Below are 14,099 nucleotides of genomic sequence, written 5' to 3'. Positions count from 1 at the left end.
CAATCTTATTCAGCTGTGTAGTAACACCATGCAATAACCATATGATTATAATTAAAGCATTTTAATCTCAGACTGGAATAAACTGATTTTTAGAAGACACTTCTTTTTTCTAACATGCTTTTAAAAATGGACAAAAGGAGAGGGAAAAGAAAAAGGAGCGTTCACATGCTCCAATTGTTAGGAGATGGGATAGGCTCCTTGAATGCATACATGTAGAAAAAAAAAGTTTTAAATTAAACATGATCTTTGTGGTCAGATATTTGAAACCATGAAGGCTGGCAATCCTGTGCTATATTAGGGTTAGCATCTTTCTAATAGCTGGCAACCAGACTCTGAGGCCCTGCCCCTACTCCACTTTCCCCCCCCAAAGTTCCTGCCCCAATCTTTTGCAGTCTTCAGCAGCACAGCCAACACTACCTGGCTTACCACCTGCAAGCCTCACAAGTAGCTTGGCCCAGGGGCCAGCTTCAGCAGCTGACCCCAAAGCACTGCCTCCCTCCCTCTGCTTAGGATTACAACATTTTCCACAGATCCAAGAAGGAAAAAAGAAAAGAGGGATATCAGGGCTTGTCAAATGGCACCCAGACAGAACAGCAAATCACTACCACACACAAGTCATGTACAACACACCTTCCCCACCCCCAAAATAGCAGATTTTCTTCATTCAAGAGCTCTTTCTATACAGTAATACTCTCTTCAGCCTACAGTTCTCACCTCCATGAGGAGACTCTCTGATATCCCAAATGAGAACCCGGCCATCATCAGATGAACTGGCAAAAACGTTATCATTCACTGGACTCACTGAAAGGCCATATACTGCATCTTCATGTGCAAACACATCCAAGGTCTCAGTGCTGCAAGACAAACACACATTATTTTCCTTCCTTTTGCTGTACATTGTTTCAGGAGGCAATTGCTAGCCATAACTTTGTCACCTGGCAATATTGAGCAACTAGATTAACACTGCTCAAACTAGATATGAAGTTTTTATGATTAAATTAAACAGTATTTGCTAACTAAATACCTACATATCCATCACAAAAAGCCTTCAAAGTGTGCAGGTGGCTACAAGAGTGAGGCTGCATAGCTTACTTATTGCAAAACTTATGTTAAGTCAGTTCCTTTTTCTTTTCAGTCTTTTAAAGGCTAAAAGTTACTAATATACTAGTAATTATAAACAGGATTAATATAAAATACTCAGTTGTGACTAATGGGAACAGGATAAAAGTAATATTTTAAAAATAGGATAAATTCATATAATATTTAAGATGAGAAATGAGTTTGGCCTAACATTCTGTGCTCTTAACAGCTCTGAAGCTTATTACATTCCAAGAACTTCCTAGGAATACCTAGTTTTCATTTCTTAACTAAAAAGGGACAAGGAAGTAGGGAGTCTTGATTCTTTAAATACAAGCTTGCTTTCATGTAAAGATCTGTCAATCACTGGAGTTAGTTGACTGTTAAAAAGAACAGTTTTAAGAAGTCTCAGCTACACAGCTTTCCTTTTGGTATGTCATTTCACTAATTCTTCAGACAGTTATCTTCCAGGATAGGCTACACCTGAATTTCTGACATGGAAAACAAGCTGAAAAAAAGACTTCCCAAACTCCTAACAGCCTTTCCTCACATGTGAGCTTTATCCAACATACAGCAGCAAAACAAGGACTCAAGCAGAGTTTCCTCTCTTGTCTTACCTTTGAATGTCACTTTGAAACAAAGCAAGCAAGCAAGGCAAGAAAAGACAGGCCAGAAGAACTACTTAAAAGTTAGAACAGCTAATATGAGGAGGCTGCTGAATTTGCTATATTTCTTCGGGAACAACCTACATGCAGTCTATCAAAAACTCCAGGGTATAGATAGTGATGTAAGGTAGTAATCGACTACCCGATAAGGATATGCTGGCGGGGGAAGCCGGGGGAGGAAGAGAAGCCAGTGCTGGGTAGAGCTGACTTAAAAGCCAGTTTTCCCCAGCACCATCTCTGCAGTGTGGAGGAGAGGCAGAGCCACAGCATCCCGGAGTCAGCACCACTGGAGTTAACCTGGCTGTGGCTCTGCATTTAAAATATAGTAAGAGCCTAGTGCAGGGCTACTCAACACGTAGCCCACGGGCTGCATGTGGCCCATGGCCCATTTGTGTACAGTTTGGATTTAGCAGGGATCAACATGTGGCCAGTGGGTGGGAGCCAAAACAAAAAAGGAGTCAATATAATGGTCTTCTGTTGATACGTGTTTTAGTAGTTAAATTTCTGGACTGTCATAGCTCATTAAAAGTGGTCATATAGATGGAAATTGGATAAACATTGCATTTTATTAATATCAGCAGAACAGACTTAAATGAGGCCTGTGTGTTGTGTACTCTTGCCTTAATCTTTGTATTCATGCCTGTCAGTGGGAAAGATGCTATTTGCATGTATATTTGCAAGTATATGCAACCACACTTAATCTGCAGCCCTCGGCACGTGCTGTGAGCATCATTGTGGCCCCTGGGGCTTCCAAAGTTGAGTAGACTGGCCTAGTGCATAGGGTTGCTAGATGGTTTCAACAAAAATACCGTACACACTTGACATGACATCACAATCTACATTACATCTTATTTAGAAAATATCGGACGTTTATATTTTCGCAATTTGTTTCCCAAACAGAAAGCTCAAATACCGGACACCTGGCAACCCTACTAGTGGGCTCTTATTACATTTAAAATGCAGAGTCACAGCAGGAGTAATAAGTGCCCTCCCCCCCATCGACTAATTGCATAATCAATGGAAGTTCTATTGACTACACAATTAGCTGATTAACTTCAGACAAGATTTCCTTGAAGGACTTGCTGTACCTAACTTGCTATGACTAATTTGGAAAACAGTTTTGATGGGGGGGGGGGGGGGGGGGGGGGGGGAGAAGGGGAGAGAAACCAACCATCTGAAAGTCCCAGTTGCATATATTAAAAAAAAAAAAAATTGATGGAACCAATCTATATGCAGCCAGAATAAAAAATAAAGTTTAAAGAGTGAAATTTTAGAAAATTAAAACCAGAATTCAAAAGTATCACAATGACTTTATTCCCCACAGAAAATGGTGCAAATAACTAGTCCAGTGCTGGAGGAATGGGACAAATATGCTGCAACTGGACATAATTAATCAGAAAATCCAATCTGTAACAAAAGCTCATACCAAAACTAAATAAAGGAAGCACTATATTTTGAACAATCTACGAAAAAAAAAATGCCAATGACAAAGACTTCTTCCTGTGAAAAATTAGGGTGGAAAGAAGGATATATAAGAAAGCTGTGTAAGATTTGAGTTGTTTTGACTTGGCAACCTAAAACAAAACCAAGCAAAAATGTAGAGTATTTGTTCTAACAATGAATGTGAACAGCAAAACATACAGCTGCTGTTATATTTTCTCTTCAGTCAAATGTGAGGAAAAACACTCAGGTGAAACATTTATTTTGGGACTTTTATTCAGCATAAAGACTTTTGAACAACCTTAGCAACAAAGATCTTCCAAATTATGCTAACCAGGACTCAGGCAACACAGATTTAAGGTTTTATATTTCTCACTATTCTTAGGCCCATTCCTGCCTTCTCTGACTTTGTATTCGTCCTTTCATCAGTTCATGTTATTTAATCTTTATTATTTAACACTTTGTGGGAGCTAAACAACACATAAACCAAAACATTAGCCTACCAAGGTTGTATGCTTGAAATCAAATCCAACTCAGAAAAAGCATACACTATCCTGATTGTTCAATTCTAGTATTTAGACAGGATACCACTACGTTAAATATAAACATGGACAGAAAGGTTATCAAGACCTCACAATAGGACTTCTAAAGCCCAATTCTCCACAGCCTTATAGTTCTGATACAAAGTGGGTGTAAAATCCTACAGGTGTGAATCCCCAGTGCCTTGAACCTTGTCTAGTTATTTACACCTGTAAGATTTCACACTCACTTAGTATCACTGCAAGTCTGTAAAAATTGGGCTCTTGGAGCCAGATATTTAAAAGGTATTTAGGCACTTAACTACCCTGGACTTCAGAAGAATTCGGTGCCCTTGCAAAGCCCACTAGGGTCTAGATATCTTTAAAAAAAAAAAAAAAGTGTGGCCCTTCAATTCTATAATTGTTCATTTGGAACATACTACTGATTTTGAGAGAATACCATTGTCCCCCTCAATAAATAACATGAAAGGAAAGGGAAACTCCTCTGCACCACCATGTAATATTTTTATTTCAAAATGTCACCGTGGGTTTGTTTGTTTTTCTAAACCAAGACTAAAATGGGCTTTGTCGTCTAGAACATCAGTTTGGATGCCTCCAGTGACTATGATTAGGAAGCTGAAGCAACAATGGAAACTATGTCTTTACCTTTCAACATCATGGAGTATAACTTGCTCATCATTGCCTATAAAGAGAAATACAAAAACATGTAAAAAAATTCACATATTGGTAATTAAAACTTCATAATGAAAAAAAAAAGTTTTTGCAATTTTTATTTTGAAAACAAAAGCACCGTGAGGAGAGGACCAACCTGGTTGTCAAGTGTCAACACCCTACACATCTACACAGAGGCTCCGAGTCAATTTCTGGTTGTTAACTATAGACACCACCACCTCACAGGAGTGAAAAGTGATATCAAGGCAATATATTTTAAATTGGGCATAGCTGACATTGCTCAGACACTTCAGTTAATTAAGGAGTGTTGCTGATAATGCTCTGACCAGTCTCAGTCAAAATTTCAGTGCATGCATGGATGGAGAATAAGGATGTTAAATAACAGTTAATTTACTAGTAGAGTAGTCGATGGAATTTCCATCGACTAGTCAATAGGCACTTGCACATTCCTCTTTTGAAAGATACAAAAGCCCCTGCTGGGGCTCTTGTACATAACGAAGGAGGAATGCAGAACTCCATGTGCAGCTTGGGGCCAGCGGGAAGTCTGCTGAGTCTGGGCTGCACGTGGCGTGCCAGCTTTGAAATGCCATGAGGAATCCAGGGTCAGCTGATCCCAGGTTCCGCAGAAATGCCCTGCTGGAGACCGGGATCAGCTGGGCATCCCCAGCTGACTCCAGGCTCCATGTGTGGCAGCACCGCACAGCTGTTCCTGGGCTCAGCTGTGCAGCACTGCCACTTTGAAGAGGCAGCAAGGTGGGGGGAAATTGACTAGTCTACTAATCCTTAACATCCCTAGTGGAGAAATCTTTATGAGACCTGACAATGCCCATCACCATGATACTTCCACTGCAATTCACAAAGATAGATGTAACAACATAAGCAGTCACAACAGACAGAGGAAGGACAAACTAGATGCTATCATAATTTTAGCATTTGAGTTGTGAGCCTGGTGCATTCTGCATGTTAGTACCACAATGCTCAGTGCTCTTGGAGTGATAGTATATTGGGCTATAGTCAGTTATGCAGGGGTGTGGACACTGTGACCACAATTACTTTCATATAAAAAAATTAGATAAATCAAGGAGCTGTGTGTGTTAAATACAAGTCAAACGGTTTATATGAACACAGGCCAAGGGGACTGCATCTATACAAACCCCTGCTCCCCCACACGTACCCACAATCTTTAGGGTTGGAAGTTGTTCCTCTTCCCCCATTCTCTGTATTAAATACTAGCAAATATAGGGTTAGCAACTTCTGTTTACAAAATATTCAATACAGCATTATATATTACCATTTGTTTGCAGTGGAAAGAAGAAAGTATAGAACAATAACTTAAGGATCTTAGCCTTAGTCTCAGTGGATCTATCCATCCCATAAATATGATGCCAGCTGTCAAGCACTGAAGCTTGTGACACGTTCAGGAGAACAAAAAAGGATCAAAAGGCATGAGAATCCATTTATTATATGCATTTTAAATGTAAAGAGGACTCCAAATTTTGATTTATCTTATACATGTTTAAAATCTGTTTGCTCTCATGAAACAAAAATGAGAAAGAAGTTTATATGTAACTAAATGGATGCAAGAGAAGCATTTTCCTACATCCACAAGTTCTCTGTAGAGGCTCCTGGAAAACAGACACACAGAACCATCATTCATGTACCAGCATTAAGCTGTGTCTACACTTCCGTTTATATCAGCATAATTTGAGTTGCTCCAGGGTATGAGTAAACCACCCACTGACAGAAGTCACTCCGAGATAAGCGCTCATGTGCACATGGCTATAATGGCAGGAGACCGTCTCCCACTGTCTGCTTTTGCCATTCACAGAGGTGATGCAGAGCTATAGGTATAGACATGCTTTTAGATTACTGTGTAGTGGCTTGTTTCCATGGTCCCTTAATCAAGCCATTTACACATGAAATACTTAGTTTAAAGTCAACTGATGTCTGTGAAATTACACCAATGATGAATTTGTACTAGTTTTTCCAATGACATCGAACTCCACCCAACAGTCTCAGATGACCTGGGAGAGGAAGCCATTACGTAAGACTAATTTCAATTCCTTCGCTATTAAGGAACCGGTTTTCCTCTCACATCAAAAGCTGCAGGAGTAGAGCGGGTAAGATGGGAATGTAAAATGGACATGACTTGCCTCTACCTCTGGTTCAGTTTCAAAGGTGGAAAGAAAACATGAGGACGAGGCCAGAACCACAAGTTGACTGGGTTACATAAGGCACCATAGTAGTTGCTTACTGTTAAAAAAGTAGCACCACTAGGGATGTTAAACATTGGTTAAATAGGTAACCGTGTAACCACTGAAAATCTCGGCAGTTACATGCTACAGGCTCTGCAATATAATGCTTAAATAACTAAGTGTTATACAGCAGAGCCTGCAGCAAAGCTGCCTGTCCCATTCCTGCGGAGGAGGCTTCGCTGTAGGTTCTGCAGCTGGCTCCTCATCCATTCAGCTGCTGCCATCCATTCTAGAAGCAGCTTGATATAATAAACTCTACGTGTGTGTGTGTGTGTGTGTGTGTGTGTGTGTGTGTATAGATATCTATGTGTATAGATATCTATCTATACACACACACACACACACACTTAACTTTTTATATATAAAATCTTTTGTCTAAAAATATATACCTGTTTAGAGCAACCTGCCTCAATCTATAATAAACACACTTTCAAGATAAGGAGTATGAACTAACAGGTCCACTTATCTTACTCAAGTTCCCATATTTTAGTTTTTCAATTTGCAAAAGTTACCTGATTTTCTGTAGTTGAACTTCAATTCAAATTACAGTACTATAATGCACAGGGAAAAAACTTGTCCGCTTGCACTTCTGACATCCTTGAAAGGTATGATAGAGCACGTCATAAAGTATGTTTAGCCCCATTTTATAAAAGGACATAAAATAGAGATGTTAAGAGACTTGGTTTACAGCACTGATTAAAGTCAACAAAAATCTCAATTGGAGGAGGAAGTCAAGAGCTCCAAAAAAATGTACAAAAACCTAACTGTATATCTATAGGGTGGTTAGATGTAGGATATTCATTTCTTTCTTCTTTACTAGTCTCGGACTATGGAAGGAATGATCTGCATGGATTTTGATACATATGCAAATATCCAATTTCTGAAGCATGTTTGTCGTCCTCCCCTTCTCTGAAAAAAGTTCCAATATTCAAAGGAGGGGAGGGGAACTAGTGATTACTTCTGGAAACTTCAGAGTGCACAGCCTCCTATGCCAGGTTGCGGGAAGAGTCAGGAGCAATGGCACAGAGCGGATGTCAGTTCAGATACATCCACAAATTTCCCTAATCCTGAGGACTTCTCAGGGGCCAATTTAGAACAGCTCTGGTAGGCCAGTGAGCCTGTGTGTGGGATAGGATCTGGCTCATTGGATTATAAACTCTAAGATAAAAACAGTCTCCTTATATCAAGTTTATTTTCTTCCCTTACCTCCAGAGAACACTTTTGTGTTACCACTGTTGAAAGCCAAGCAAAAGATGTTAGAATGATGCTCCCCTTTCAGCTGCACTGGTTTGACTCTGGAGTGGATGGCTTGTTCCATCTGCCAAAGCAAAACCCGGCGGTCATCCCCTCCTATAAAAAAAAGGAAAGGAAGTCCATGTGACAGACCGAACAAAATGTAAAGTGATAGACGAAAAAAAAAATAAGGTATTTAACACTGTCAGCATTCACATAGGCTTTGCTTGACTCCAGATTAATTTACCACACAGACCATTTACCCTCCCCCCCTCATTGGCTGAGTACACTAATGGATATAAAGAATATTATCAAGAGAACTCCTGGACATTTGGTTATAATTTATGAAAAGCAGAGAAGACAGCAGGTTAAGTCTAAAAAAAAAAATGACATCAGGGGAGGGGGGGCAGAGTCTTTCTGTATCTACAGCAGGCAATGGAAACCTAAGGCCCAGATGTGGCCCCCGGCTTGCCTGGATCTGGCTCCTGAGGTTCAGGGCTCCCCCAACAGCATTGGGGAGCCCACGCTGGTGCTCCAGCTCTCCCCCCACCACACCACACCCACTCCCTCCTGCACTGCTGGAGCACACAAAATCAACTAGCCTAGATTCCCCCTTCTCCCCCCCCCCCCCCCAGTTGTCTGAGGGTAATGCGGGGAGTGTCTTTCTCCTCAATCGGGGGGCCATGTCAGTGAGGGTTTGGTTTTTTTTTGTCTTGGGGTTTGTTTGTTTTGTGCTTCTCACTTGTGTGTGGCCCCCAACTGAATTTTCTGTAGGTCAGCAGCCCCTGAACCAAAAAAGCCACCCCAATTTACAGGTACTATCAGGCTGCAGACACCAAAAGAACCTTGTATAAATTGGGCTGGCTATAGGACAGGATATACAGTATCCAGATTATCAGCATGCCCTCTCAACTTACTGTTAAATATTTGTAAAGGGTAAAAAAATATATTTTCATGGTGAATACCTGTCACAGGCTGGTTAATACGGATAGTCAATAGAACAATGCAGGTTTAAAATCTTTTTTTGGGCAACTCATTGTACTTTGGACCATTAACCTGGTCACTATTTTGAAGGGCAATAAGCCATTCACATCCACACTCAAATATCTGCCAGACAGAGAAGTTGACAAGGAAAGAAATATTAGCTGATTTTCTAAAAACAGTACTGAAACAGTAGTGATTAGACTTCGACTGAATAGCATGTGACAATGCCCACTGAATGTGGAGTGTTTATGACAAGAACATGTTAAAAACATGGTTGTGTGCAGAAGCCGGGCCGGGGGGCAGGAGTGGTTGGGAGTTCCCACCACTGCCCCCGCTCCACCCGGCTTTCGCGTGTGATCACAGGGCTCCCAGCGCCAATCTCATCCCACCTCCCAGTCACTCCTCCACCTCCACCAGGCTTCCATCTGGTGCCCACCCGGAAATTCAGAAAATACCCGACATTGCTCATGTCCAGAATTTTCTGAATTTTTCTACCAGACAGAGGGTGCAGATACCGGACTGTCTGGTAGAAAACCGGACACCTGGCAACCCTGTATTCCCACAAATTCTGTTCAGCTAAAAGAGTGCTTTCCCTGTCAATACAAACTTGAAGAGTTAAGTCAATCAACAGTTAATGCAACATTTACACACACTTCCATCAATTTCAATTCACATTTTACCACCTGCATGACACAATATCCAGGGACACACCGAATGCTCATCTGTAAAATAAATTTGCCTTGACTGCCAACAGCCCAAGCTCATCAGTTAATACTAATGGTTACATGCAGCCCCTCCTCTTGCTGCCTTTTTATCAGAGGCAAGCCAAAGCTCCCCGAGCATGCTGGCTCCCGCTGAGATGCCTCTCCTCCCATGCTGCTGCCTCCCACAGAGGTAGCAGTATGGGGAGCAGGCAAGAGCAGATACTCATGGGGAGCAAGCTTAAATCAGCTCCTCCCTCCCAAGCACCAGTTCCTATAGAGCCACCTCCCCGTGCTGCTACCTCTGATACAGGCAGAAGTCATTGCTTGTAGGGAGCTGGCTTTTAAGCCTCCCTCCCACCTTGTGTAAACATGTAATTGCTGTAAACTTCAGCAGTTGCAAGTTTACAAAAATAAATGCTTGTTAACATCCCTAAATTACCACAGCCATAGTGAGTCAGAGCAAAGATCCATCTAGATCAGTTTCTTGTCTTCTGACAGTGGCCAGTGCCTCATGAGTCAGAGGGAATGAACAGAGAGGTAATCATCAAGTGATCCATTCCCTGTTGCTCATTTCTAGCTCTGACCCATCCAAGCTAATGAATTCATGGAGAGGTGGTCCATCAATGGTTATCTAGTTCTATTTTGAACTCTGTTAGAATTTTGGCCTTCACAACATCCTGTGGCAGGGAGTTCCACAGGTTATGCATTGTATGAATACTTCCTTTGCTTATTTTAAACCTGCTGTTTATTCATTTTATTTGGTGACCTCTAGTTCTTGTGTTATGAGGAGTAAATATACTTCCTTACTTACTTTCTCCACAGTCATGGTTTTATAGACTTTAATGATATCCCCCACTTACTGGGTCTCTTTTCCAAGCAGAAAAGTCCCTGTATTATTAATCTCTCCTCACATGGAAGCCATTCCATACTCCTAATCATTTTTGTTGTCTATTTCTGAGCCTTTTCCAATTCTAATTAATCTTTGAGATAGGGTAACCAAATCTGCATGCAGTATTTAAGATATGGGCATATTACGCATTTATAATAAAGGCAATATGACCTGTTTTCTTATCTATCCCTTTCTTAATGATTCCCAATACTCGGCTCACATTTTTTACTGCTGCTCACTGACTGGACATTTTCAGAGAACTATCCACAATGACTCCACGATCTCTTTATTGAGTACAATAGCTAATTTAGAACCCATCATTTTATACATACAGTTATGTTTTTCAAGTTATATCAACTAGCAGAAAGAGGAGAAACAGAAACAGTGCTCCCTAACCAGCACCTCTATGCTTATGAAAGCCTTAGTGTAGATGCAGCTATACTGCCAAAAGAGTCCTTTTGCTGGTAAAGCTTATTTCATTTGGGAAACTGCTACAAGTTATACTGGCAAGAGAACTGTTTTGGCAGTATAAGTTGTATCTTACTAGCAAAGTTACACCCACAAACACTTTCTAGTGTAGACAATGCCTAAGAATCAATTTGCCCGCAGTCACAAAGTCTTTGGGAGAACAGGACATTGAATCCAGGTGTCTGAATCACAGACTAGCACCCTTACCACTTGACCATCCTTTCCTTAGGACATGGTGGAAAAAGGCAAAGAGATTTCATATTTACAGGTAAAGCTGCCTGAGAAATACAGCTTTTAGCTCCTCTTTGAAGGCAAATTTCCCATGGCTCACTACAAGAAAGTCCAAGAGTCCCTGCTGGACTTGTACACCTATTGCCAAAGTTACATCTGGAAGAGCCTATGGTGGCATGAATGGATGGATAGATGCTGAAGTGTGGAGTTTGTATATTACTGACCCCTTCCCATCTAAAACATTGGGTTAAAAAAACTACTAGTAGAACATGACCAGCACTGTTTTACAGTATCATAATAGCATTATAGATAAGATTTGAATTACCCATGTAAATTTATTGATGAAAATTCCTTTTGAGTTTACATTTGCTATGCTGTTTCTCAGACAGAAGAGGAAGGATTCTGAAGTTTTATTTAAAAAACAAACACACACCAACCAACATCCATTGAATCACTCTATTGACAATTTCTCTCTCTCTCCCTCCCCCCCCCTCCAGCAGCCGCTGCCGCCTACCTCTCTCCCCCCTCAGCCACACTGTCTCCCCACCCAGCCACATGTGCCCCCCCATCTCTTTCAGTGAGTGGGATAGGAGTGCAGGGTCTGGATGGTAGGTGTTGTGCAGGAGGGAGTGAGGATGCAGAGTCTGGCCAGAAGGAAGGGTTCAGGAGTAAGCTGAGAGCAGGGTGTCTGGCCAGCTGGGAGGGTGCTGGTGGTAGGGTGTAGCAGCCGGGAGAGTGGGGGGGAGGAGGGTGGCACACATGACCAGCAGAGGGCACAACCCCCTAGTAAGCTTAGCTCTCTATTATTTGCAGCAGCAAGATATCTTTTATTCAGGAACAGTAACTATTGCCTTTAGCCAGGGAAAAATAAAATGGGTAATTGTCAACAGAGTAAGGCCAGTTTTAGAGAAACTAATAGGCAAGGAACAATGAGACATCAAACCAAGCCAAAGTTACACTGCTCAAGATAGTCACACCCAATTGACAGAAAAAAAAAGAGTAAGAATGGGGATCAAAGATGTCCACTGTTTTTAATCAACTTCAGGAAGACATTTGATTTGGTTTGGAGGAAAGCACTAAGTAGTAGAATCAAATGGAATTCCAGATACGGTAACTGCAATTGCAAAAGAAAGTTATGTACTGAGACTCCTGTAGTACCACAAAAACTGGTGGAAAATTAAGACAAAGAGACTTAGAATCCCATCACTTTTCTTCATGTTCTTAAATTGGATGTCAAGGACGGTAAGCAAGCTCGAGGGCATGGCACTCTATAGTTAAGCTTTTTATTTATTCAGATGACATACGTCTAGCAAATATGTTTCAATTAGTGATTCTATTCTTTACCTTGGAAAACTTGTTTAGTTTAATTTTGGAATAGAGACAATACATAAAGCATTGAAATACAACAAAATTGCAGCATAATAAAAAACAAAAACAAAAACACACACATACATGCACCTAGGACACTTGAGTTCTGATGGTTTCATAAAGGAAGAAGTTAAAAGGAGAATTACTTTACCTGCAAGTGCTGCAGAAATTAATGAAATCATGAAATGGATACAAACAGCACATTTGGTACCAAAGTGATAGTTCATTAAATGAGTGTACTACCAGTATTATTCTATGGTTTTGAAGCAGCTGTATTAAATGAAACTTATCAGAAAGCTGGAAACAGGAAAGATGAGAATTCTTCAGAAGATGGCAGATGTGAAGTGGAATGATTTTAAGACAAATGAAGTTAGGAGGAGAACAAATGAGAAGGCGTGATACTGGCTTCACAGCAATAGAAAATATTACAATTGTTGGGAGAATGCAGAAGACAATCAGATGAAAGGATGCCAGAAAAAATAATGCAAGCACAACAGAGGTCAGTCTGACCTAAAGACAAACGGCCAACTAGATGGTGAGACATCATATGCAGGGACTTTATCAGGCTGGACTTAATGGGGGAACAAGCCCTGGACAGAAATGAATGGTGACACTGTACTGCTCCTATAAAGATATGTTGCAATGAGGTGTCAAAGATACATAACTCCTCCTCCTAAAATGTCCCATATTCTTTCCTTACTATAAGGGTACGTCTAGACTACATGCCTCTGTCGCCAGAGGCATGTAGATTAGACTACCCGGCATAGGAAAATGAAGCGGTGATTTAAATAATTGCTGCTTCATTTAAATTTACATGGCTGCCACGCTGAGCCAATCAGCTGTTTGTCGGCTCAGCGCGGTAGTCTGGACGCGCGGGGGTCGACATCAAAGGCACATTCATTTTCAATAGAACTTCTCTCCCTGAGCGTATCCAGATATCCCATCCATTTAGTTTAAATTAGTACACAAGTCTTTACAGCATTTTACTCACCTCAGCACTTGCTGAACCAGTACAGCTAAGATACAGTGTATTTCCCTTGACAATTTTGTTCCACAAGAAGTAACTAAAATCCCAAATCAGTTATAACTGTGCCACTACAGACAAAGGCACTGAACAGGTGCCAGAGGCCTAATTTGCACTATTGATCCTGTATGAGTAGTAATTATGTGCACAATGGGAAGAACTCAAGTTTAACTCTCACATCCTGGGTTATGTTTGCAAGACTCGAAGTTTGAAAATTGCAGATTGGGCATAGGCTCCCCCCCCCCCCCCCACACACACACACACAATGCCCATTTTTAGTCACTTTTGAGATAGCCTTTGAAGTGATTCTTTAAACTTGTCCTTGTTAAACACTAAATTTTGACAAGGCCTTTATTCATTATGGGTCAAACAAGAGTTGCCAGGTGTCCAGTATTCTACCAGACAATCTGGTTTTGGGGGCCTCTGTCCAGTAAAAAAGTTGAGAAAATACCAGACATGTGTAATGTCTGGTGTTTTCTGGCGGGGCACCGGACAGAAGCCTGGCGGGGGCGGGAGGAGTGGCTGTGAGACAGGGCACAATCGACGCTGG

General features: G+C 41.2%; 1 protein-coding gene across 1 annotated transcript in view; it reads right to left on the bottom strand.

Moving 5' to 3' along the window:
• Positions 1–14,099, bottom strand: part of DCAF5 (DDB1 and CUL4 associated factor 5) — an 88,231-nt gene that overhangs the window by 66,127 nt on the left and 8,005 nt on the right. Inside the window, exons 2-4 of the mRNA XM_075927343.2 lie at positions 7,855–7,998; positions 4,367–4,403; positions 715–854 (exon numbers count right to left, since the gene is read on the bottom strand). Of these exons, the coding sequence (XP_075783458.2) occupies positions 715–854; positions 4,367–4,403; positions 7,855–7,998 (321 nt within the window). The remainder of the gene's footprint in view (positions 1–714; positions 855–4,366; positions 4,404–7,854; positions 7,999–14,099) is intronic.

This window comes from Pelodiscus sinensis, chromosome 5 (genome assembly GCF_052426305.1).
Source record: "Pelodiscus sinensis isolate ZL-2025 chromosome 5, ASM5242630v1, whole genome shotgun sequence".
Classification (NCBI taxonomy): Eukaryota; Metazoa; Chordata; order Testudines; family Trionychidae; genus Pelodiscus; species Pelodiscus sinensis.
The sequence above is the reverse complement of the archived record's forward strand: the minus strand, read 5'-3'. Positions and strand labels throughout refer to the sequence as shown.